The sequence below is a fragment of the Pseudophryne corroboree genome, chromosome 3 (genome assembly GCF_028390025.1).
Source record: "Pseudophryne corroboree isolate aPseCor3 chromosome 3, aPseCor3.hap2, whole genome shotgun sequence".
NCBI classification, from domain to species: domain Eukaryota; kingdom Metazoa; phylum Chordata; class Amphibia; order Anura; family Myobatrachidae; genus Pseudophryne; species Pseudophryne corroboree.
In genome coordinates this window covers 409,397,986-409,424,961 of record NC_086446.1, presented here as the reverse complement: position 1 = coordinate 409,424,961, position 26,976 = coordinate 409,397,986, and the positions used below count along the sequence as shown (strand labels likewise).

At 46.1% G+C, this 26,976-nt stretch overlaps 1 protein-coding gene across 4 annotated transcripts in view; it reads left to right on the top strand.

Moving 5' to 3' along the window:
* The window catches only part of RALGAPB (Ral GTPase activating protein non-catalytic subunit beta), a 275,647-nt gene that overhangs the window by 99,111 nt on the left and 149,560 nt on the right, over nt 1-26,976 (top strand). For all 4 annotated transcript variants that reach the window (XM_063960194.1, XM_063960193.1, XM_063960196.1 and 1 more), the window contains exons 8-9: nt 8,055-8,203; nt 16,473-16,689. In XM_063960194.1, coding sequence (XP_063816264.1) covers nt 8,055-8,203; nt 16,473-16,689 — 366 coding nt within the window. The remainder of the gene's footprint in view (nt 1-8,054; nt 8,204-16,472; nt 16,690-26,976) is intronic.

The following is a 26,976-nucleotide window of genomic DNA, read 5'->3' as shown; positions in this document are numbered from 1 at the left end:
GTATTTGAACAAAAACAACAAACTGTGATTACTTCTCTCTATCACTACAAGCCACCTGGGATAGAAAGAGGTGTTCAATTTCTCAAACTCTCAGCAATTATTGCTCTTCAATATATTGGTAATATTTCCTGCTATTCTTTTGATTTATGGCTATGGTGTTGATTTCTATTTTATGCCCTTCATTTCGCAATTCTTAGTCCATGAGCACCATCTAGGATAATCATACTTTTATACCTGATGACCTTGAAATAGAGTTCATGTAACTTTTGTAATGGTACCAGACTGATAATCTCGCAGTGCTTTTTGGCCACGTTTCCTCTCCAACCCCTGTAAATAACACTCCTGTGTTCTTCAGGGAACTTTATTGTTTTTTTTTCGACCTTGGACTTATTCTAAAGTAAATATTAAGGGACTTTATATAGAAATATTCTAGACTTCGCCTAGTTTTTGTTATGGTGTTGATAAATCCATCCTTACATGGTGCTGATGGATCCTACCATTAGTTAATTTTCTTCCGTTTTTCTATTCTCCATAATACTATTTCTCATCCCAGAGCTGTTCTTTCAGTCTTACGGAGTTTTGATACATTCACTGGGTGTTGGAGACAAGTACTTTTTAATGATTCAAGCAACAAGAGGATGAAGTTCTTACATATAAATACATTGAATGGTCTTTTCCACTACTGGGTATAAGGCAGGTCAATGCCTAACAGGTCTGGACTATGGGTTTCTCAGAAAGCTGTTCAATTAAAAGAAGCACATACTGTAGGTTTACCTTGGTGATGTTAGTTGGGACTTTAGCAACTCGCATTGTTATGCTTTATTATTAATTATTATTCATTTGTATCCTTTATTATTTTTATCCTTTATTATTATCCTTTATTATTATTATTCTTTACTGTGTATGTCGCCACAAGGGTTCCTCAAATTATCAAAACAAGAAAGCAGCAAAATACAGTACAAGACAATGTATGACAAGTACATGGTATATAAACATTTCTGCATCAGTGGACATGTCACTGAAATAAGCATCACGGTGGTAGAATCTCGAGGGTTAACTTCCGTTGTAGGGAGTGTGGAGTAGAAGATGAGGGGAGAAGGCTTTGCTTGTTGTGAGTGCTTACTTTCTGAAGGGGTGGGGCAGACAGAGGAGCCTGGAGAAGTGATAAAGCAGTGATAAGTGGAAGGTGATAACTCACCAGCCAATCAGCTCCAATATGTAAATTGACAGTTAGGAGCTGATTGGCTGGTACGTTATCACCTTCCACTTATCACTGCTTTATCACTTCTCCGGGCTTAATACATCTGCCCCAGAGAGAGGTGACACAGATGGGCAAGGAACAAATGGTTAGGATGAGAGATTGCTTGGTTTGATGAAGAAGTGGGTCTTGAGAGCCCATTTGAAGTTTTGTAGAGAGGTGGAGAGTCTGATACGAAGTAGAGAATTCCAGAGATGGGGAGCAGCACATGCAAAACATTGGGAGTGGGAGGAAGTAATCCGTAGGCAGGTGAGGTGGAATGCACTTGTGGAGCAAAGAGGGTGGGTGGAACTGTAAAGGAAGATAAGGTCAGAGCTGTAAATGGGAGAGGAATGGATGAGGGCTTTATAAGTGAGTGTGAGATACTAAAATTAGATTCTGAATGGGAAGGACAGCCAGTGTATGGCTTGTAAGAGAGGAAAGGTGGACGTAGTACATTTGGAGAGGAAGATGATCTAGGCAGCAGGATTTGAGGATACAGATGTGTCTTCATACATCTAGCCTCAATACGACATGCACCGTGAGATAAGGCGGCAGTTCCCAGGCAGCTCTGCTAACGGCAGGCATCTTCTTTTTTTTTTTTTTTTTTTGCCGAAAATGCATCTGACTCGCATGTGAATTAAATGCACAAGCCCTATTATTTTAATCAGCAGTCTGCCTTTGCATTTTGTTTGCATAGTGATACAAATAAGATGCATATTTGGGAAAAAATGCACAAAAAGATGCCCAGCGTTACTAAACTGGCTCACAACTGGTCGCAGTAAAATGGCTGTTTAACATGACTGCAGCTATGACGTAGGAGGAGACACGTCTGTAGATTGGAGTGGAGAGAGGTTGTTGTCAGGGATGCCAGATACTAGGAGATTACTGGAGTCCAGTCTGGAGATGACCAGTGAGTGGATGAGGGTCCAGGGTGAGAAAGGGTCTGATCCTGGAAATAATTTTGTGTTGAAAATGGCAGGACATGCGAGAGGTAGAATGTGTGTTTTAAAGCATAGGGAATCATCAACGATAACTCCAAGGCAGTGCAGTTGAGGGCTAGGGGAGAGAGTTTTGCGGTCACTAGAAATTGTGTGAGGTGAAGTTATGCGGGAGGGTGGGAAGATGGGTTGTAGTATGGTATGCCGGCAGCCGGGATCCCAGCGGACAGCATACCGGCGCTGGGATCCCGACCACTGGCATACCGACAGCTGGGCGAGCGCAGATGAGTCCCTTGCGGGCTCGGTGCGCTCGCCACACAGCTGGCACTGTGGCCGCACCACGCTATTTATTCTCCCTCCAGTGGGGTCGTGGACCCCCAAAAGGGAGAATAGTTGTCAGTATGCCGGGTGTCGGGATTCCGGCGCTGGGATCCCAACACTCGGCATATGGAATACCACCCGGGAAGATGATCAGCTCAGTCTTAGACATGTTACGTTTAAGAAAGCGCTGGGACATCCAAGAAGTGATATGAGAGCTATTTGGAGAGAAGGGGAGAGGCCATGGGAAGAAATGTAGATTTGAGTATCAGCATAGAGATGATATTGGAAGTCAAAAGAGCTAGAGAGTTTGAGGAGGTGCGCAAGCTGGGAACAGGTAGGAGAGAGGTAGTGGAGGAGCTGGGACTCTGACGGTATCAATAGTACTAACATTTGGGCAGGAAAGAGACCGAAATTAAATTCCCAGATCTGTTAAAGGCCACTTAACTTACAGTATCTGGTCCTTGGTTAGTGCCATCTCTTCCTGTGGGAAGGGTAGTTTTATTTTCTTCAGATTCTTTATACAAGGCTTTTAGCTTGAAGTATTTTTCTGAGTTTTGTGTATCTCCCTCTAATAATTAGGGGGCCCTGCAGCTGTCCCTTGTTTCCCCATAAGCAGGTGTTTTGTTTTGTTATTTGTTTTTGTTTTTTTTGTTGATTTGTTTTGTTTTTGTTTTTTATTCTCACCTCAGGATCCTAATAATCGTGAGATTAAAAAAAGAAAGAAAAAAAAAAAGTACAGTTTGTTGACATTTTGTCTCATTCTGGTTCCAAATCCATTCTTATAATATTTATTTGATTGGTTAGAAAGTTGAGTCCAGTTGCCCTTTAGGCATATGATGATTAGTGGGCAAGTTACCTCTCTTTGTGGCTGATTCTAAAGCTGGGTACATGTGGTGCAACGCAGTGATAGATTCATTGCATACGCCATACACTCTAAATCGGTGGTTCTCAACCTGGGCCCTCAAGTACCCTCAACAGTTCATGTTTTCCAGGTCACCTAGCTGGTGCACAGGCGTATTCATTACTCACTGACACATTGTAAAAGACCCACAGGTGGAGCAAATTATTTCACTTGCAATCCTGTGAGGAGACCTGGAAAACATGAACTTTTGGGGGTACTTGAGGACCGCGGGTGAGAACAACTGCTCTAAATGATACTCTGTACAATGGTAGGATGTATCATTACATGCTGCATAGAACTACACTATGTCACAGATTCATCCCATTTAGATGTGCAGCGCATCCAATGGGACAAGTCAATGAACGACGTCCATGAAGATGGGTCAGGGTACACTCTATAAGATGTGTACAATATATCTTCTAGCGTGTACCCAGCTTTAGAAAACTGATGGGGTCTTCTTGGGGTATCCGGTCTCTAGGTCGACAATGTCTAGGTTGACCACTATTGGTTGAAAGTAAGTAGGTCGACGTGGTCTCTAGATCGACATGACAGACGTTCGACAGGAGTTTTTATTTTTTTTAAATACATTTTTTTAAACTTTTTCATGCTTTACGATCATGAACTACAATTGGGAACAATTACGATTGCACTACAATTGGGAACAGTTACCTATGCCGTGCGCTGCCAGGCACGTTGCCCGAAGCATGGCGAGCGGGACACGGTGCACTAATTGGGGTTCCCAGTCACTCTACGGAGAAAATGACACCATTTAAAAAACGAAAAAAAAACTCATGTCGACCTAGAGACCATGTCGACCTGCTTACTGTTGACCAATAGTGGTCGATCTAGACACTGTCGACCTTAGTGTGGTCGGCCCTATGATCCACACCCCTTCCTGGGCCTGGAAGCATAAAGTATATGCAGCACAGACCTGTCCATTTGGTATACATTTTTTTAGCAGCCTGTAGCTTTACCCCCTTCAACAAGGCCTTTAGTCTAAAATCACATTGGTTGATATTGGATTAATGTAAAGGTTAGCCCCATTATCTCTAGGCAATGGCAAAATACCTACGTGGCGTTTACTTATTTCATTTTTTCTGTTACTGAATATGTTTCTATTTTGCAATTCTCTTTGAAACCATTTAAATTTCAGGCAACATGGTATACTGACAGTCTTTCATGCTTTGGCCCTAATTAGCTTCAGTTGAAGTCTCGCAGTGATGCGAGCATTTTCCGTGTCGCAGCAGGTGTGTGTGACGTCACATGGCCACCCTGAACCCACCCCTGTTTTTGCCGCATCGCCGCCCCACGAACGCCTCTGCCTGTCAATCAGGCAGAGGCGTTCGCATAACTGAGATGCATCTGCCTGCAAGCGCAGTATGGGCCCTGTGTGTGCGCGCTGCGGCGGCAAACAGGGAGATGCGACTGCATCTCAATTCCATTTGATACTGAATAACCCCATTTGTCATATGCCTGGAGTCAGTTTAGTTTACCAGTTTACCAAAGAGATATATATATATATATATATATACTGTACTTTTGAAAGGAGTGAAGGAGAATGACATGGCTTGGCCATGATCCATATATAGTACCAGTCCTTTTTGCAGTTACCCAACAAAAAACATTACATATCAGAGTGGGAATCGGTGTCTTAGGGTATCTGACCAAGAACTAATACCAGGTACAGTAGGTCATTGTTCTGTTTACAGTCTTGCTCTGTAATTATTTTACAAGTATTTTATGTAGGTTGCAGTTTACAATTGTAATGTTTTTTACTCCAGAGAGCCAAGCACTTGGTTGGAGAAAGGACAAGTCATGGCTCTGGCTGTTGTGTTGGAGACATGGTTTATTTCCTGCATCAAAACCCACCTAACAGTGGCAAACTCATATCTTTCTTCTTCAGGAGTTGCAGTCTTTAAGAACATTGGGTTGGAAAGATTACCCAAATATGGTATCCAAGCCTCATTATTTACACTTAGTTGGGTCCTAAAAATCTGTGCGACTGGGAATGGTGTGTTAAAAAATGCTGATTCACTTTCAGATATGTAGACGGAAATGCTTACCAGCAAGCTGCTGTATTCTTTGTGTGCTGTACAAGTCAGGTTGTTTGATGTAATTTAATACAATATAAAGTTGAAAATAGTAAGTTTTTGTACTACATTTTTTTTCTTAGCCCATCCTATGCAGGTGCAAGTATATGCTAGTCCTGTCTGGTTAAAACCCTTGAGCTAGGTAGCCAGTGCACCTTAAAAATGACTGCTACCAAGGGATGCACATTTTCCCTGGATCTCTAAAACAGCCTGTCAACTTTTGTACCTCTGTTCTAGTCATAAGCAACTTGCTCTGTCTGTTCTGACCTAACCTGGCCAAAATCATCTGTGTGATGTCATGCATTCTTTGCCTCAAGTTATTGTATTGAAAGAGAATTTTCAGTACTTTTTATTTCTAAGTAGGTCCTCATACACCCTTTATAGCCTATGTTTTCAGGATTTCCTGAATCTTGCACGGCTGACTTAAGGGGGTACACACGTAGAGATGTGTGCTTAAATTCTAAGCAGTGTGACTAGATTGCTTAGAAATTAAGCACACATCGCTCTGTGTGTATAGCCCATAGTGATCCGCGACCCCGTGCGTCGCTATCACTTAGTCTGGATTGGCCTGCATGCAGGCCAACTCTAGTCAGATTCAGCACACAGCGCTGAAGTGAGCAGTGCCCTGAGATGTGTGCTGAGCGATCTGTGCACACATTCCTGGGACACCTCTCTCCGTGTGTTTCTCTTGTTGGCTGGGTAGGTTATTACACTATATGTGTCCAGAGATAGAAATCCCCAGAACTTTAGCTTCTGGGAATGCACAAAGACAATATTTGGGAAACTCTGCAATAGGAGAAGATAAAGGGATTCTTGAATAATAGAAGTTGAACAATGGCAACTGAACTGTGAGCTGTGCAAGTAGAATTGCATATCCCCATCATAGGAAATAGGCTCTGTAACAAGAATAGTTTTGTACTTCATACTACTTAATTAATGCTTCCCATTAATGTGGCCTGAGAGGCCACGCTGGACAAACCTACATATTTCCGCAAAATATTCACAACCTTTGTAATTTTCATTCATAAAATGAGCAAAATAAACAATAGATGAAAATAAAAGGAAAAACAAACCTTCAAAAGTCGGAGGAGTTTGGGCGCGGTGTGCCTGAGAGGCCAGGAGGCTCACTACTGCACTCACGCAGGCGGCAGGAAAACTGACTAGGGGGGGTTTCGAACAGCACCTAGAGATAGGAAGGTACTAGGAGGGACAGGCCCCTGCGCACCCTTGGGGCAGAGAGGGGAGCGAGAACAGCATTGCGGCGCCTGTCAGGTCAGCTTCGCCTGACTGACGGTTAATAGAATTTATGTTTAAACAGAAGATGGGTAGTTCCACACAGGTTATAATATCAGACAAAACCTCTAATGGATAATAGTCTGTTACCGACTATACCAATCGTTTCACCTAATGTGATAGTCAAATGTCGGTGGTGCTCCCAGAGTCAGTAAAAATACATAGACAAAACAAGGAGAAAATAAGACTCTGTGTTGGGGCACTCTTGTAATCGTTAATAGACAATAAAACTTAACTTTTAATTATTTCGGTAAAATATTGTGACTAAGGAACATTGTTATACCTTGGTATTCATACATAGTTATACAGTACTATCATAATCAGTAACATAGGAGAAAGAATTATTACAATCAAAAATTGATAAGATGCCTTGGTGAAAAATATTTAAGTTTAATGATATGGTTTCCTGGGTAGGCCTGTATATCAAAAAATTATACGTATAATAAGACAGGTTTGTTAATCCCCAGGTGGTAACCTCTTAGTTGGTCCTTTCCATTGCACACAGTATTGATTTATCTGAGGGAAAAATGTTGCCTATATGGGTTATCCAACACCTACAGCTCTATATTCAGGCCGCGGTGTCACCTCAAGGCATTTTGTGTACACTTTGTGTACAGTGTATAGTATCTGTCTGAGCGGTTTTATGTTGCTGGCCGCTTATCTTGCAAGCTCAGTATTGATGCAAACAATGACTTGTAACACATGGAATACTGCAGCTTCCTGGAAAAGCATAGGGTTGATTTTGCAGCATGTCTTAATCTTAAAGCATGTTTCCCATTTGGATTACACAGATCTGAATCACATTCTTAAGTATTCTGGTGTAGTTTTGGATGGGTGGAAGTTTTCTAAAATCAATAAATAGAACTGTTACCTTGTTCCTATTCCCAAAGGTGACTGTCTTTCTAAATAGCCATTTAATTGTAGTGGTGAACAGTAATTCACTACATGCATTACAAGTGCTTCAGTCGTACTCACTACAACCAAATCTAATTTCAAATTACAGCATGCCATATTGTAAGGGTGATTGGGGGAGAGGAAAACATGGTTCTTAAATATCTTTGGGACATTCATTGTTGCAACTTTAATCCCCTTTTTGTTTTGGTGGGATTTAGCTCACAAATATAGTTGCTCATTATGGTTATAATGGTATTAGATGGAGAGACATGATACTGAGGAGTAGGGTTGTGTATGGGCGAGTCAATCTCTTACTAATAATAACCTCCATATAAAAAGGTGGAGGTTCAAAGAGTGTCTTGTTTATTTCCCGCCAGGCATCTCTCGCCCTAGGGCAGACAGTGCTCCTCCAACTCCAGTGAACAGACTCAGCATGTCTCAAAACACTGCAACCAATACAACTCCTCCTCACAGCCGAAGGCACCGCGCTGTCACTGTGAACAAAACCACCATGAAAACCAGTGCAGTAAGTGGTAATGTTATTGCTTGTGCATTTTTGGTAATTGTTTCCTAATATCGGAGTCACCTCCTTGTGTGTGTGTGTGTGTGTGTGTGTGTGTGTGTGTGTGTGTGTGTGTGTGCGTGTGTGTGTATATATATATATATATATATATATATTTATTTATTTATTTTTTAAATATGACGAAATATGGTACAAACAGTGTAGCCAGAGCGTACAGAAATGAGATGTTTTAATCCTCCGAATTTTAATAAAAAGATGTTAGGAGTAGCAGATTATAATGGAGCACTATCCTAAATGAGGGAGGTTTGGACTGCGCTCAAAGTTTAAGCTTGTGAAGTGGGTTTTTTTTTTTTTTTTTTTTTTGAAGAACCAAGGGGTCAGTAAGGAGACAGATACACCTGGTTTGTCTTGTAAATTAGGGGTATGTTTTCTTTTATATGCATGCAACGTGCCATAACTTATTTTTACGTAAAAAGCATAGGGAATTTTAATCTCATTCTGTTTCCCTTCAATTCGTTTTTCAAAACAGACAGAATGTGAGATCAGTATTCGTTCAGGCTCTGGAGAGGATAGCAAGGATCGGCTTTCCAGCTATTGTAAACGTACAGGTTCCAGCATACCATCCCACTGACCAGCTGGTAAAGCATGCTGGTACTTGTAGTTTTGCAACAGCTGGAGAGCCGCAGGTTGGCCAGACCTGGCATCTGAGAAAGATTAGAGGTCTTTGGGTATCAGTGGCTCTAACATTGAATTAATCCTAGAAGAAATAAACGTTTGGCTGGGACCACCAGATATGGGAGATGGAACATCTCTATCAGGTGGTTAGATGCATTGCATACTCCAATTTTATTTGTTGTATAGTAACTGCTGCATTAGAACTTGTAAACTATCTCTTTAATTCTGGTGGAAACTGAGCAACTTGCTATTATTTCCTTCCAAGAACTTTATTTTTCTGGGCTGCCTCTTTAAAGCTATATATGTGTTCCCTTATCTAATGAGGGATAAGATTTTGTCCTGTTTTGGGGAAAAGACTGGAAAGTAGCTGAGAAATAGTACCTCAAGGATTCCTCTTGTTTTGACGAAGATTCTATGAGATGGTGTGCGGTGGATGGTTTAATGTAGGTGCAGAGGCAGACACTAATCATCCAGGAAAGCAAGTAGCAGTAATTTCTAACCTTCCTTTCATCTGTGCGGTTTGATAACTTGCCCTGTCCCCTTATATATTCTCATAAAGAGATATTGATGATTGGGAAAATCCATAGAAGGCGGTTAACGCTGTAGCGCAACATGGTTTCCTTGGACATTAAGGATGCATATTTGCCTAGTCTATTCGATTATACTTGTTACACAGACTGGTATAATGGCTCAAAGTCTGTTAATGTGTGTTAGTCCTGGGGAAGAATGTCTCGACAGTAGGCACCATGCAGTTTGTACTGTTATACTCAAGAGTTTCTCAGATCAGACTTATTTCAGAATGGACATATATAGTGGCAGATGCTCAGTTAGCTTAGTGATATCACGCAGGTATTCTTCCTCCAGGGGGGTCATGGACCCCCAAGAGGGAGAAAAAATGTCGGTATGCCAGTTGTCGGGATTCCGGCGCCGGTATACTGTGCGGCAGGATCCCGACAGCCGGCAAACTGAAGACCACCCGTAGTTTTTCATCTGGCTTTGTTATGTTGGTTTTGTTAGAAACTGAAGAGAACCTTGCAGGATGGTAATATAGAAGTGGGAGAAGATTAAACAATTTAAAGATATCACCCAATTGTGTGTCTGCAACCCTATAGTCCTTGCGCACCCATCCCCTTTGCCCCATTGGCTTGAGAGAAAACGGTTAAATGTTAGTATAACTATTTACTTATTAAATGTTTTGTTTACAAAAATAGTTTGAGCTCACCCTCCACTTATAATTCTGGATGGTTCCAGAGAGGGTGGATATCATTAAGTTAAACAAAAATAATAAGATTTTAAACCTACCGGTAAATCTTTTTCTCCTAGTCCGTAGAGGATGCTGGGGACTCCGTAAGGACCATGGGGTATAGACGGGCTCCGCAGGAGACATGGGCAGCTATAAAGAACTTTTAGTATTGGTATGCACTGGCTCCTCCCTCTATGCCCCTCCTCCAGACCTCAGTTAGAGAACTGTGCCCAGAGGAGATGGACCATACGAGGAAAGGATTTTGTTAATCTAAGGGCAAGATTCATACCAGCCCACACCAATGATACCATATAACCTGGAATACCCAAAACCAGTTAACAGTATGAACAAATAACAGCATCGGTCCAAGACCGATTCCAACTGTAACATAACCCTTATCAAGCAATAACTATATACAAGTCTTGCAGATTTTCCGCACTGGGACGGGCTCCCAGCATCCTCTACGGACTAGGAGAAAAAGATTTACCGGTAGGTTTAAAATCTTATTTTCTCTTACGTCCTAGAGGATGCTGGGAACTCCGTAAGGACCATGGGATTTATACCAAAGCTCCCAATCGGGCGGGAGAGTGCGGATGACTCTGTAGCACCGACTGAGCAAATGCCAGGGTATCAAACTTGTAGAATTTAGCAAAAGTGTTTGAACCCGACCAAGTCGCCGCTCAGCAAAGCTGTAATGCCGAGACGCCTCGGGCAGCCGCCCAAGAAGAGCCCACCTTCCTAGTGGAATGGGCCTTTACTGAATGCGGTAACGGCAATCCAGCCGTAACATAAGCCTGCTGAATCGTGTTACAGATCCAGCAAGCAATAGTCTGCTTCGAAGCAGGTGCGCCAATCTTGTTGGCATCATACAGGACAAACAATGCATCTGTTTTCCTAATTCTAGCCGTCCTGGCTACATAAATTTTTAAGGCCCTGACTACATCCAGGGACATGGAATCCTCCAAGTCACTCGTAGCCACAGGCACCACGATAGGTTGGTTCATATGAAATGAAGACACCACCTTAGGTAAAAATTGAGGACGAGTCCTCAATTCTGCTCTATCCACATGAAAAATCAAGTAGGGGCTCTTGTGAGACAATGCCGCCAATTCAGACACCCGCCTTGCCAAAGCTAAGGCCAATAACATGACCACCTTCCAGGTGAGAAATTTCAACTCAACCGTTTTAAGGGATTCAAACCAGTGTGACTTAAGGAACTGTAACACCACGTTCAGGTCCCATGGCGCCACTGGGGCCACAAAAGAAGGCTGGATGTGTAGCACTCCCTTCACAAAAGTCTGGACTTCTGGAAGCGAAGCCAATTCCTTCTGAAAGAATATCGAAAAGGCGGAAATCTGTACCTTAACAGAGCCTAACTTCAGGCCCATATCCACTCCTGTCTGTAGAAAGTGGAGAAAACGGCCCAGGTGGAAATCTTCCGTAGGAGCATTCTTGGCTTCACACCAAGATACATACTTCCTCCAGATACGGTGATAATGTTTCGCCGTCACCTCCTTCCTAGCCTTTATTAGAGTAGGTATGATCTCCTCCTCCGGAATACCCTTCTCCGCTAGGATCCGGCGTTCAACCGCCATGCCGTCAAACGTAACCGCGGTAAGTCTTGGAACGTGCAGGGTCCCTGCTGTAACAGGTCCTCCCTTAGCGGAAGAGGCCAAGGATCTTCTGCGAGCATCTCCTGAAGATCCGAGTACCAGGCCCTTCGAGGCCAGTCTGGAACAATGAGTATTGTCTGTACTCTTTTCCGTCTTATGATCCTCAACATCTTTGTGATGAGAGGCAGAGTAGGAAACACATAGACCAACTGGAACACCCATGGCATTACCAGAGCGTCTACTGCTTTCGCCTGAGGGTCCCGGGACCTGGCACAGTACCTCCGAAGCTTCTTGTTAAGGCGTGACGCCATCATGTCTATTTGAGGAACTCCCCAGAGACCCGTTATCTCTGCAAAGACTTCTTGATGAAGTCCCCACTCTCCTGGATGGAGATCGTGTCTGCTGAGGAAGTCTGCTTCCCAGTTGTCCACTCCCGGAATAAAGACAGCTGACAGAACGCTTACGTGATTTTCCGCCCAGCGAAGAATCCTGGTGGCTTCCGCCATCGCGACTCTGCTCCTTGCCCCACCTTGGCGGTTCACATGAGCCACGGCTGTGACATTGTCTGATTGAATCAGAACCGGTAGGTTGCGAAGAAGACCCTCCGCTTGTCGAAGGCCGTTGTATATGGCCCTTAATTCCAGTTGATGTGCAGACAGGACTCCTGGCTTGACCATAGTCCTTGAAAGTTTTTTCCTTGGGTGACTGCTTCCCATCCTCGGAGGCTCGCGTCCGTGGTTACCAGAACCCAGTCCTGAATGCCGAACCTGCGACCCTCTAGAAGGTGAGCACTTTGCAGCCACCATAGGAGAGACACCCTGGCCCTGGGGGACAGTGTTATTTTCTGATGTATTTGTAGATGGGACCCGGACCACTTGTCCAGAAGGTCCCATTGAAACGTCCTCGCATGGAACCTGCCGAAGGGAATGGCCTCGTAGGCTGCCACCCTTTTCCCCAGAACTCGAGTGCATTGATGAACTGACACTCTTTTTGGCTTTAGCAGGTCTCTGACCATGTTCTGGAGGTCCTGGGCTTTTTCCAACGGGAGAAAAACCTTCTTTCGTTCAGTGTCTAGAATCATGCCTAGGAACGATAGTCGAGTTGTTGGAACCAACTGTGACTTTGGCAGATTGAGAATACAACCGTGTTGCTGGAGCACTCTCAGAGAGAGCGACACGTTCTTCAGTAATCGATCTTTTGATCTCGCCTTTATCAGGAGATCATCCAAGTATGGGATAATTGTGACTCCTTGCCTGCGCAGGATCACCATCATTTCCGCCATTATCTTGGTGAAAATCCTCGGGGATGTTGAAAGTCCAAACGGCAACGTCTGAAACTGGAAATTACAATCCTGTACCGCGAATCTCAGGTACTCCTGATGAGCGGGATATATGGGGACATGAAGGTAAGCATCCTTTATGTCCAGTGACACCATAAAATCCCCCCTTCCAGGCTGGCTATTACAGCTCGGAGTGATTCCATCTTGAATTTGAAACGTTTCAAGTACAGATTTAGGGATTTTAGATTTAAAATGGGCCTGACCGAACCATCCGGCTTGGGGACCACAAAGAGAGTCGAATAGTACCATTTTCCCTGTTGGGTCAGGGGAACCCCTATTATCACTTGCTGTTGACATAGCGTTTGAATTGCAGCTAACACTACTTCCCGCTCTGGGGTAGAAGCTGGTAAGGCCGACTTGAAAAATCGGCGTGGGGGCACCTCTTCGAATTCCAGCTTGTAGCCTTGGGAAACTATCTCCATCGCCCAAGGATCTACGTCTGACCGAACCCAGACCTGGCTGAAGAGTCGAAGGCGTACCCCCACCGGTGCGGACTCCCGCAGGGGAGCCCCAGCGTCATACCGTGGAATTTGTAGAAGCCAGGGAGGACTTCTGTTCCTGGGAACCCGCCGCGGCAGGTGTTCTTTTCCCTCTATCCTTACCTCTGGCAAGGAAGGAGGAGCCCCGACCTCTTCTGGGCTTTTGCGACCGAAAGCACTGCATCTGATACTGTGGAGTTTTCTTTTGCTGTTGGCGAACAAAAGGTAAAAAGGTAGATTTACCTGCGGTAGCTGTGGAAACCAGGTCCGCGAGCCCAACCCCAAACAACACATCACCCTTATAGGGTAAAACCTCCATATGCTTTTTTGAATCCGCATCACCCGTCCATTGGCGGGTACATAAGGATCGTCTCGCTGAAATAGCCATGGCATTGGCTCTGGAACCCAACAATCCAATGTCTCTTTGAGCGTCTCTCATATATAAGACTGTGTCTTTAATATGTGCTAAAGTTAGCAAAATAGTATCCCTATCTAGGGTATCAAGGTCAGCTGACAGGGTATCTGTCCAAGCTGCAACTGCACTACATACCCATGCCGACGCAATTGCCGGTCTAAGTAAAGTACCAGTATGTGTATAAATAGACTTTAATGTAGTCTCCTGCTTTCGGTCCGCAGGGTCCTTGAGGGCCGCTGTATCTGGAGACGGCAGTGCCACCTTCTTGGACAGGCGTGTTAGAGCCTTGTCCACTATGGGAGAGGATTCCCAACGTGCCCTGTCCTGTGTAGGGAAAGGGTACGCCATAAGAACCCTTTTGGGAATCTGCAGTCTCTTATCTGGAGATTCCCAAGCTTTTTCAAATAACTCATTAAGTTCATGAGATGGAGGAAAGTTTACCACAGGTTTCTTTTCCTTATACATGCGCACCCTCGTGTCGGGAACAGAGGGGTCGTCTGTGATATGCAAAACATCTTTTATTGCAATAATCACATACTGAATAGTTTTTGCCACCCTAGGGTGCAATCTAGCATCATCATAGTCGACACTGGAATCAGAGTCCGTGTCGGTATCTGTGTCCACAATTTGTGACGGGACGCTTTTGAGACCCTGTCGGGCCCTGTGAGTCGGTCCAATCCGTGGATTGACCCCCTGATATCTCCCTGGATTCTGCTTTGTCTAGCCCAGGCATGTCCAAACTGCGGCCCTCCAGCTGTTGTGAAACTACACATCCCAGCATGCCCTGACACAGCTTTAGCATTCTCTGACAGCAAAACTGTGTCGGCATGCTGGGATATGTAGTTTCACAACAGCTGGAGGGCCGCAGTTTGGACATGCCTGGTCTAGCCTCTTATGCAATGATTCTACACTTACATTTAACATATGCCACATATCCATCCATTCCTGAGTCGGCACTACCGACGGGGACACACCACTCATCTCCTCCACCTCCTCCTTTGATAAGCCTTCCGCTTCAGACATGGCGACACGCACGTACCGACCCCCCACACACACAGGGATATAACTAAACGGGGACAATTTCCCAAATAGGCCCTTTGGAGAGACAGAGAGAGAGTATGCCAGCACACACCCAGCGCCAAACTGACACTGGAAAACCCAGATAGCGCTTTTATATATATATATATATATATATATATATATATATATGATGCCAATGCTATTCCCACTCACTGCGCTTGAAATGTGCCCCCCTCCTCTTTTTTTCAGCCCTCTGATGTGTTCAGCAGGGGAGAGTCCGGAGAGCCAGCGTTCTCTGCAGCTTCTGTGGAGAAAATGGCGCTGGTTAGTGCTGAGGGATCAAGCTCCGCCCCCTCCAGCGGCTGGCTTCGGTTCCGCTTCAATTTCATAAAAATGGCGGGGGATCGTCTATATTTGCTGCCTCCGCAGCCTAATATATATATTTGTGCCAAAAACGAGGTTTATTGCTGCCCAGGACACATCCCCCCCCCTGCGCCCTGCACCCATCTGTGCCTGTGTGTGTTGTGTGGGAGCAATGGCGCGCAGCGTTACCGCTGCGCGCTTACCTCATGAAGATCTGAAGTCTTCTGCCGCCTTGAAGTCTTCTTTTCTTATCATACTCACCCGGCTTCTATCTTCCGGCTCTGCGAGGAGGACGGCGGCGCGGCTCCGGGACGAACCCCAGGGTGAGACCTGTGTTCCGACTCCCTCTGGAGCTAATGGTGTCCAGTAGCCTAAGAAGCAGATCCTATCATTTAAGTAGGTCTGCTTCTCTCTCCTCAGTCCCACGATGCAGGGAGTCTGTTGCCAGCAGTGCTCCCTGAAAATAAAAACCCTAACAAAATACTTTTACACAGAAAACTCAGGAGAGCTCCCTGTAATGCACCCTATCTCCTCTGGGCACACGTTCTAACTGATGTCTGGAGGAGGGGCATAGAGGGAGGAGCCAGTGCACACCCATACTAAAAGTTCTTTATAGGTGCCCATGTCTCCTGCGGAGCCCGTCTATACCCCATGGTCCTTACGGAGTCCCCAGCATCCTCTAGGACGTAAGAGAAATTAGATATTACCTGGTGAGTGGCATTCCTGCCAATCTAGCATGTACTCCAATATAGGTAGAAGCCTAATATCTAATAGTAATATTTTGTAGTATTATTTAGCTTATTGATATCCACCTAAAACTGAAATATTAGCTTGAGTTAAAATTAGTCTTTCAATGTAATTCGGAGTGTAAAACTTTTGGGTGTCATCATTTGGGCTTCTGCTAATATCTCTGCATACTGTAGTTCGTTCTTGATCTTTAAAATATGGTGTTTAACGTGTTATTTACTCTTTTTATACACATTAAGGAAGGGTGGCGCTTTAAATGCAGATTTTGTGTAGAAGACGGAAATTTGATGAGCGACTGTAACCTGTGAAGTTTTGTGTGTGGTCTGTGAGCTGATGGGACCATTTTGTAAACTCCTTGTTTCTTGCTATTTTTCCCAGGTAAATACAACACACAGCACAAAAGTTCAGCAGCAGGCGTCTTCCACCTCACCACTGTCCAGCCCAAACCAAACAAACTCTGAGCCACGCCCATTACCTGCTCCTACAAGACCCAAAGTCAACAGCATATTAAACTTATTTGGCTCATGGCTCTTTGATGCTGCTCTGGTTCATTGTAAGCTACAAAATGGAGTTAATCGAGATAGTAGTATGACAGGTAAGTTTCCAGAGTGCCAATAGGTCTTCATCTCAGAATTCCCATACTTCCTACCTGTAAGATTATATTGTGTGAATGGGCAGGCGAGGGAGGGTTGGGTTTATTATGTGTCAGTGAATCTATTCATTTTACCTACAGAAATGAAATGAATCATGTTTAAAACCACCTCAGCTATATCCATTATGCAGTGATTTCAGCCATGGTTGTGAGAAGAATTGGTGAACCCTGGGAAGAATAATTATTACCTGGGGCATCCAACAGAGATCAGTCTAGAGTCTAGATGTTACAACAATGTGTTTAATATAATTCCCCTGAGACAATGATTGGACTCGTGCAAAATGCTTTCTGTAAACCATAGATCCAATATCAACGTTTAGCAGTTTAGTGTAATCCATTAAATAAAGTGATAACGGTTTACTATGGGCTGCATTGTCATGAAATAAAAAGCCCTTTTTTCTCTAGCATCCATAAGGGATATTGGGGACAGATTAGTACGATGGGTATAGACGGGTCTAAAGGAGCCAGTGCACTTTAAATTTCTTCACCTGGGTGTGCTGGCTCCTCACCTCTATGCCCCCTCCCACAGGCAGTTTAGAAAAAAGTGCGCTCAGGAGAGGATGCACACTCTGCTAGCTCCAGAGTTTTTCTTCAATTTCTTAAACTTTTGCTTATTTCGGTATGCTGTTTGGGCAACAGCATACCTGCGCCTTGGGATTTAGGGGGGAGATGGTCACCGGCCTCATGAGGTTCAGAGCCGCTTCTCCGCTGCAGGACCACCGTCCTGAGGGGCTGTTTGTTCAGCGGGGCACTGCTCCTTAGCTGTCGCAGCTGCAGCATGCCGCACACCCCACACCAGAGCCTGAAGGTGATCATCAGTGGTGAGTACAAACCGTGGGCCCGCCGGTTCATTGTGCGGCAGAGGCACGGGTGAGGCGTACAGGTCCCTCCTAGGAGGGACCCGCGGATGCCTTTGCGCGATACTGGCTGGAGGTTTTGTACCAAGCATTTATGTGAGGCTACAAAGGATGTTGGAGACATAGCCAGTATAAACTATTAGTAGCTCCGGCGCAATTGCGGGGGGCGGAGCTACATCAGAGCGGGCTCAGCTGCATTTTGGCGCCTTCCTCTGCATAAGCAGCAGCCTCATACAGTTCCTCAAAACGTTCACACGCCGGATCACTGGTACCGGGTGTAGAAGGGGAGATCCGCTATTAGTGCACAGTTTGCATTCCTCTGGGGAATCCTCTGTACAGCAGTATCACTGTTATATAATATACATAAAATGCTGACAGTCTCACTGGGGCTGTACAGCATTGGGTGCGCTGGTGTCCTCTCTTCTGTGTCTCCTCTCGCATGCAGTAGGGCAGGCTTGTATTGTATTCAGTCTGTGTTGTATGTGTATTGTTTCTGTATTTCATAATGGTGAAACAGAAGTTACGCAGTGTATGTAATGCCAGATTCGCCCCTATTTCTCTATCGTCCTAGTGGATGCTGGGGTTCCTGAAAGGACCATGGGGAATAGCGGCTCCGCAGGAGACAGGGCACAAAAGTAAAGCTTTCCGATCAGGTGGTGTGCACTGGCTCCTCCCCCTATGACCCTCCTCCAAGCCAGTTAGATTTTTGTGCCCGGTCGAGAAGGGTGCAATCTAGGTGGCTCTCCTAAAGAGCTGCTTAGAAAAGTTTAGCTTAGGTTTTTTATTTTACAGTGAGTCCTGCTGGCAACAGGATCACTGCAACGAGGGACTTAGGGGAGAAGAAGTGAACTCACCTGCGTGCAGGATGGATTGGCTTCTTGGCTACTGGACATCAGCTCCAGAGGGACGATCACAGGTACAGCCTGGATGGTCACCGGAGCCTTGCCGCCGGCCCCCTTGCAGATGCTGAAGTAAGAAGAGGTCCAGAATCGGCGGCAGAAGACTCCTCAGTCTTCTAAAGGTAGCGCACAGCACTGCAGCTGTGCGCCATTTTCCTCTCAGCACACTTCACACGGCAGTCACTGAGGGTGCAGGGCGCTGGGAGGGGGGCGCCCTGGGAGGCAAATGAATACCTATTTTGGCTAAAAATACCTCACATATAGCCTCCGGAGGCTATATGGAGATATTTAACCCCTGCCAGAATCCGTTAAGAGCGGGAGACGAGGCCGCCGAAAAAGGGGCAGGGCCTATCTCCTCAGCACACAGCGCCATTTTCCCTCACAGAAAGGCTGGAGGGAAGGCTCCCAGGCTCTCCCCTGCACTGCACTACAGAAACAGGGTTAAAACAAAGAGGGGGGGCACTAATTTGGCGTTAGAAATATATAAAAAAGATGCTATAAGGGAAAACACTTATATAAGGTTGTCCCTATATAATTATAGCGTTTTTGGTGTGTGCTGGTAAACTCTCCCTCTGTCTCTCCAAAGGGCTAGTGGGTCCTGTCCTCTATCAGAGCATTCCCTGTGTGTGTGCTGTGTGTCGGTACGTGTGTGTCGACATGTATGAGGACGATGTTGGTGAGGAGGCGGAGCAATTGCCTGTAATGGTGATGTCACTCTCTAGGGAGTCGACACCGGAATGGATGGCTTATTTAGGGAATTACGTGATAATGTCAACACGCTGCAAGGTCGGTTGACGACATGAGACTGCCGACAAACAATTAGTACCGGTCCAGACGTCTCAAAAACACCGTCAGGGGTTTTTAAAACGCCCGTTTACTTTAGTCGGTCGACACAGACAGGGACACTGAATCCAGTGTCGACGGTAAATAAACAAACGTATTCCTTATTAGGGCCACACGTTAAAGGCAATGAAGGAGGTGTTTCATATTTCTGATACTACAAGTACCACAAAAGAGGGTATTATGTGGGATGTGAAAAAACTACCGTAGTTTTTCCTGAATCAGATAAATTAAATAAAGTGTGTGATGATGCGTGGGTTCCCCCCGATAGAAAATTATGGGCGGTATACCCTTTCCCGCCAGAAGTTAGGGCGCGTTGGGAAACACCCCTTAGGGTGGATAAGGCGCTCACACGCTTATCAAAACAAGTGGCGGTACCGTCTATAGATAGGGCCGTCCTCAAGGACCAGCTGACAGGAGGCTGGAAAATATCATAAAAAGTATATACACACATACTGGTGTTATACTGCGACCAGCGATCGCCTCAGCCTGGATGTGCAGAGCTGGGGTGGCTTGGTCGGATTCCCTGACTAAAAATATTGATACCCTTGACAGGGACAGTATTTTATTGACTATAGAGCATTTAAAGGATGCATTTCTATATATGCGAGATGCACAGAGGGATATTTGCACTCTGGCATCAAGAGTAAATGCGATGTCCATATCTGCCAGAAGATGTTATGGACACGACAGTGGTCAGGTGATGCAGATTCCAAACGGCACAAAGGTGTATTGCCGTATAAAGGAAGAGGAGTTATTTGGGGTCGGTCCATCGGACCTGGTGGCCACGGCAACTGCTGGAAAATCCGCCGTTTTTACCCTAAGTCACATCTCTGCAGAAAAAGACACCGTCTTTTCAGCCTCAGTCCTTTCGTCCCTATAAGATCATATCTGCCCAGGGATAGAGGAAAGGGAAGAAGACTGCAGCAGGCAGCCCATTCCCAGGAACAGAAGCGTTCCACCGCTTCTGACAAGTTCTCAGCATGGCGCTGAGACCGTACAGGACCCCTGGATCCTACAAGTAGTATCCCAGGGGTACAGATTGGAATGTCGAGACGTTTCCCCTTCGCAGGCTCCTGAAGTCTGCTTTACCAAGGTCTCCCTCCGACAAGGAGGCAGTATGGGAAAAAAAAATTCACAAGCTGTATTCCCAGCAGGTGATAATTAAATTACCCCTCCTACTACAAGAAAAGGGGTATTATTCCACACTATATTGTGGTACTGAAGCCAGAAGGCTAGGTGAGACTTATTCTAAAAAAATTTTTGAACACTTACAAAGGTTCAAATCAAGATGGAGTCACTCAGAGCAGTGATAACGAACCAGGAAGAAGGGGACTATATAGTGTCCCGGGACATCAGGGATGCTTACCTCTATGTCCCAAATTTGCCCTTCTCACTAAGGGTACCTCAGGTTCGTGGTGCAGAACTGTCACTATCAGTTTCAGACGCTGCCGTTTGGATTGTCCACGGCACCCCGGGTCTTTACCAAGGTAATGGCCGAAATGATGATTCTTCTTCGAAGAAAAGGCGTCTTAATTATCCCTTACTTGGACGATCTCCTGATAAGGGCATAGTCCAGGGAACAGTTGGAGGTCGGAGTAGCACTATCTCGGATACTGCTACAACAGCACGGGTGGATTCTAAATATTCCAAAATCGCAGCTGATCCCGACGACACGTCTGCTGTGCCTAGGGATGATTCTGGACACAGTCCAGAAAAAGGTGTTTCTCCCGGAAGAGAAAGCCAGGGAGTTATCCGAGCTAGTCAGGAACCTCCTAAAAACAGTGCATCATTGCACAAGGGTCCTGGTAAAAATGGTGGCTTCCTACGAAGCAATTCCATTCGGCAGATTTCACGCAAGAACTTTTCAGTGGGATCTGCTGGACAAATGGTCCGGATCGCATCTTCAGATGCATCAGCGGATAACCCTATATCCAAGGACAAGGGTGTCTCTCCTGTGGTGGTTATAGAGTGCTCATCTTCTAGAGGGCCGCAGATTCGGCATTCAGGATTGGATGCTGGTGACCACGGAGCCCAGCCCGAGAGGCTGGGGAGCAGTCACACAAGGAAAAAATTTCCAGGGAGTGTGATCAAGTCTGGAGACTTTTCTCCACATAAATATACTGGAGCTAAGGGTAAATTTATAATGCTCTAAGCTTAGCAAGACCTCTGCTTCAAGGTCAGCCGGTATTGATCCAGTGGGAAAAACATCACGGCAGTCGCCCACGTAAACAGACAGGGCGACACAAGAAGCAGGAGGGCAATGGCAAAAACTGCAAGGACTTTTCGCTGGGCGGAAAATCATGTGATAGCACTGTCAGCAGTGTTTCATCCCGGGAATGGAAACTGGGAAGCAGACTTCCTCAGCAGGCACGACCTCCACCCGGGAGAGTGGAAACTTCATCGGGAAGTTTTTTCCACATGATTGTAAACCGTTGGGAAATACCAAAGGTGGACATGATGGCGTCCCGTCTGAACAAAAAACGGGACAGGTATTGCGCCAGGTCAAGAGACCCTCAGGCAATAGCTGTGGACGTTCTGGTAACACCGTGGGTGTACCAGTCGGTGTATGTGTTCCCTCCTCTGCTTCTCATACCTAAGGTGCTGAGAATTATAAGACGTAGAGGAGTAAGAACTATACTCATGGCTCCGGATTGGCCAAGAAGGACTTGGTACCCGGAACTTCAAGAGATGCTTACAGAGGTCTTATGGCCTCTGCCGCTAAGAAGGGACTTGCTTCAGCAAGTACCATGTCTGTTCCAAGACTTACCGCAGCTGCGTTTGTCGGCATGGCGGTGGAAAGCCGGATCCTAAGGGAAAAAGGCATTCCGGAAGAGGTCATTCCTACCCTGGTCAAAGCCAGAAAGGAAGTGACCGCACAACATTATCGCCACATGTGGCGAAAATATGTTGCGTGGTGTGAGGCCAGGAAGGCCCCACAAAGAAATTTCAACTCGGTCGTTTCCTGCATTTCCTGCAAACAGGAGTGTCTATGGGCCTCAAATTGGGGTCCATTAAGGTTCAAATTTCGGCCCTGTCGATTTTCTTCCAGAAAGAATTGGCTTCAGTTCCTGAGGTCCAGAAGTTTGTCAAGGGAGTATTGCATATACAACCCCCTTTTGTGCCTCCAGTGGCACTGTGGGATCTCAACGTAGTTCTGGGATTCCTCAAATCACATTGGTTTAAAACCAGTCAAATCTGTGGATTTGAAGCATCTCACACGAAAAGTGACCATGCTCTTGGCCCTGGCCTGGACCAGGCGAGTGTCAAATTGGTGGTTTTTTCTCAAAAAAGCCCATATCTGTTTGTCCATTCGGACAGGGCAGAGCTGCGGACTCGTCCCCAGTTCTCTCCCTAAGGTGGTGTCAGTGTTTCACCTGAACCAGCTTATTGTGGTGCCTTGCACCTACTAGGGACTTGGAGGACTCCAAGTTGCTAGATGTTGTCAGGGCCCTGAAAATATGTTCCAGGACGGCTGGAGTCAGGAAAACTGACTTGCTGTTATCCTGTATGCACCCAACAAACTGGGTGCTCTTCCTTCTAAGCAGACTATTGCTAGTTGGATGTGTAATACAATTCAGCTTGCACATTCTGTGGCAGGCCTGCCACAGCCAAAATATGTAAATGCCCATTCCACAAGGAAGGTGGGCTCATCTTGGGCGGCTGCCCGAGGGGTCTCGGCTTTACAACTTTGCCGAGCAGCTACTTGGTCAGGGGCAAACACGTTTGCTAAATTCTACAAATTTGATACCCTGGCTAAGGAGGACCTGGAGTTCTCTCATCGGTGCTGCAGAGTCATCCGCACTCTCCCGCCCGTTTGGGAGCTTTGGTATAATCCCCATGGTCCTTTCAGGAACCCCAGCATCCACTAGGACGATAGAGAAAATAAGAATTTACTTACCGATAATTCTATTTCTCGGAGTCCGTAGTGGATGCTGGGCGCCCATCCCAAGTGCGGATTATCTGCAATACTTGTACATAGTTACAAAAATCGGGTTATTATTGTTGTGAGCCGTCTTTTCAGAGGCTCCGCTGTTATCATACTGTTAACTGGATTTAGATCACAAGTTGTACGGTGTGATTGGTGTGGCTGGTATGAGTCTTACCCGGGATTCAAAATTCCTCCCTTATTGTGTACGCTCGTCCGGGCACAGTACCTAACTGGCTTGGAGGAGGGTCATAGGGGGAGGAGCCAGTGCACACCACCTGATCGGAAAGCTTTACTTTTGTGCCCTGTCTCCTGCGGAGCCGCTATTCCCCATGGTCCTTTCAGGAACCCCAGCATCCACTACGGACTCCGAGAAATAGAATTATCGGTAAGTAAATTCTTATTTTCGTCTGGTTCCAGTGAGCAGTGTAGTCGGTCATCACGAAATGCTGATAACAACGTGTGGGAGAGTCCAGAGCCTTCCTGGCTGGGGGCTATCAAAACTATGATGTCTGATATGTCATCTCAGCTCACTGCCAATGCCAATAAAACACAAGAACTGCAACAAGCAGTGGCTAGCCTAGCTGCCAAGGCTGATGTATCCCATTCCCCGCTGTCTACTACAGGTGCACATAAACATGCTTTACTTGCAATCCTATTCGATTCTGATGATGATGTACAGGTGGATGGGGATGTTGGGGATCCCATTAGTGGGGATTCCACCCCTACACAGCGTATCGAACCCCTCAGTTTGGCTATACGGGATGTGTTAAAGCTTCCCCTGGTGGACGCTACTAATCAGCAGTAATTTTTCCTCCCACAAGACAAACTGGCAGTCACTTTTCCTGATTCCAAGGAATTGGATGATTTATTTAAATTAGCCTGGAAAAATACAGATAAAAAATATCAGGTATCCAAAAGGTTATTGGATACCTTCACCTTTGCTCCTGAAGGCAAAAAATTCTGGGAGGAATCTCCAGCAGTAGAGGTCTCAGTCTCTCGACTCTCTAAAAAGGCGGTGCTCCCGGCTCTGGGTTCCTTTGCGGTGAAGGACCCGGGGGATAGGAAAATTTAGACCACTCTGAAATCTGTCTACACTTCTGCAGGTGTAGCTCAAAGACCGGTCATTGCTGGATGACACATGCAATTCATAGGTGGGCTACTAAAATTCAGGAGAGTCTTTCGGGCGACATGACCTTAATTACTACTGTAACTTTCCTAAAATATAATCAGGACACGGCAAGAGTCCTGTGTGACTCCCTTAAAGAGATTGGCAATATTAATGCTAGGACCACTGCTATGGCTGTGTCTGCACGCAGAGCCATATGGTTGCGTCAGTGGATTGCAGACGCTGACTCTAAACTTAATGTGGAATCTCTTCCCTTCACAGGTGAATGGCTCTTTGGAGGTGAATTGGATGCATGGCTCTCCAAAGCTACTGCTGGGAAATCTACTTTTCTCCCTTCAGGGGCTCCGCCGGCTAGGCGTTTCTACCCGGGACCGTCTACTCAGTCCTATCAGTCCTACAGATTTTGGTCTAGGGCCAGGGGGGGTGCCTCCAATGCAGCTAGGGGCTCCAGAGGTAAACCAGCTGTTGCCAGCTTTCAGGAACAGAGCACCAGTTCAGCTTCCATAAAAACTTTGGCATGACGGTGCCCACCCACCCCAAGGGGATCTCGTGGTGGGACATCGGTTACGTCACTACAGCCACATCTGGGATGGTTCCTACCAAGATGCCTGGGTATGGGACCTTATCTCTCACGGTTACAAGCTGGAGTTCATCGGTGCTCCTCCCTAACGATTTTTAAAATCAAGCTTACCAGCTTTGGAAAATATACGTCAACAAGTTGGTCCAGTCTCGGGTCATTGTTCCAGTACCCCTGCATCAACAGGGACAAGGTTACTACTCCAGTCTGTACGTAGTGCCAAAACCAGACGGATCTGCGAGACCCATTTTGAATCTGAAGTCGAATCCTTACCTGAAGGTTTTCAAATTCAAGATGGAATCTTTAACAGCAGTGATCGCAGGCCTGGAACAACAGGAATTCCTAGTGTCCCTGGATATCAAGGATGCTTACATCCATATCCCAATTTGGCCTATCTGCGGTTCGCCCTACTGAACGATCACTACCAGTTTCAGGTGTTACCGTTCGACCTGTCTAAAGCTCCGAGGGGTTCACGAAGATGATGGCGGAAATTATGTTTCAGCTCCGAGTCCAGGGGGGCCAGCATTGTCCCTTGATCTCCTGATAAAAGCGTGTTCCAGAGAACTTCTACTGCTCCATATAGATTGCACTATTCAACTTCTGTCTCACCACGGGTGGATCCTCAATCTACAGAAGTCCCATCTGGAGCCGTCTCAACGGCTCCTGTTTCTGGGTATGCTACTGGATACTGTAGCTCAGAAGGGTGTTCCTCCCAGAAATGGTTCGCATGGTTCTCCGACCTGCTCGAGTTTCCATTTATCTTTCATGAAATTGTTGGGAAAGATGGTGGCCTCGTTTGAGGCGATACAGTTAGGAAGGTTCCATGCCAGACCCTTCCAATTGGATATCCTGAACAAGTGGTCCGGTTCATATCTTCAGATGCACCAGATGATTCGCCTGTTACCCCAGGCCAGGATTTCACTCCTGTGGTGGCTACAATCTTCCAATCTGCTGGAGGGTTGACGCTTCGGGATTCAGGATTGGATTCTCCTCACAATGGATGCGAGTCTGAGAGGATGGGGAGCTGTCACCCAGGGGGCGCAGTTCCAGGGCAGGTGGTCTGCCCAAGAGGCCCTACTTCCGATCAACATACTGGAACTTTGGGCTATCTACAATGCTCTTATTCAGGCCTCCCCTCTACTCTGGGATCAGGTGATCCAGGTTCAGTCGGCCAACGCCACGGCCGTGGCGTACATCAATCGACAATGGGGGTCAAAAAGCAAGGCCTGCATTCGAGAGGTGTCAAAAATACTTCTCTGGGCGGAAAGAAATGCAAGAGCACTGTCTGCAATTTTCATTCCTGGAGTGGACAACTGAGAAGCGGACTTCCTGAGTCGCCACGATCTCCACCCGGGGGAGTGGGGATTACACCCTCAGGTGTTTGTCCAGATTGTCGACAGGTGGGGATGCCCACAGATCGCCATGATGGCGTTTTGCCTCAACAAGAAGCTTCGCTGATACTGCTCGCGAACCAGAGACCCTCAGGCGAGCGCAGTGGATGCGCTGACGTCGCCTTGGCCTCACCAGCTGGTCTACCTATTTACTCTGATTCCATTGATCCCAAGGGTGCTCAAGAGGATCAGACATCACGGAGTACAATCCTAATTGCACCGGATTGGCCCCGGAGAGCGTGGTACGCAGCTCTTCTGGACATGTCCATAGAAGACCCTTGACTGCTGCCACTAAGAAGGGATCTTCAGCAAGATCCATTCATCTACCCGAACTTATGACTGCTTTGTTTGGCGGCATAGAAGTTGAGCGGAACATCCTAGCTCACAAAGGGCTTTCCAAAAAGTTAATTGCCACTATGGTGCAAGCCAGAAAACCTGTGACGTCAAAACACAATCATCATATCTGGCGGAGATATGTCTATTGGTGCGAGGAACGCACATATCCATCTGAAGAATTCCACTTGGGAAGATTCCTTTGTTTCCTGCAGACTGGAGTGGATAAAGGCTTACGTCTTGGCTCCATTAAGGTCCAAATTTCAGCTCTTTCTG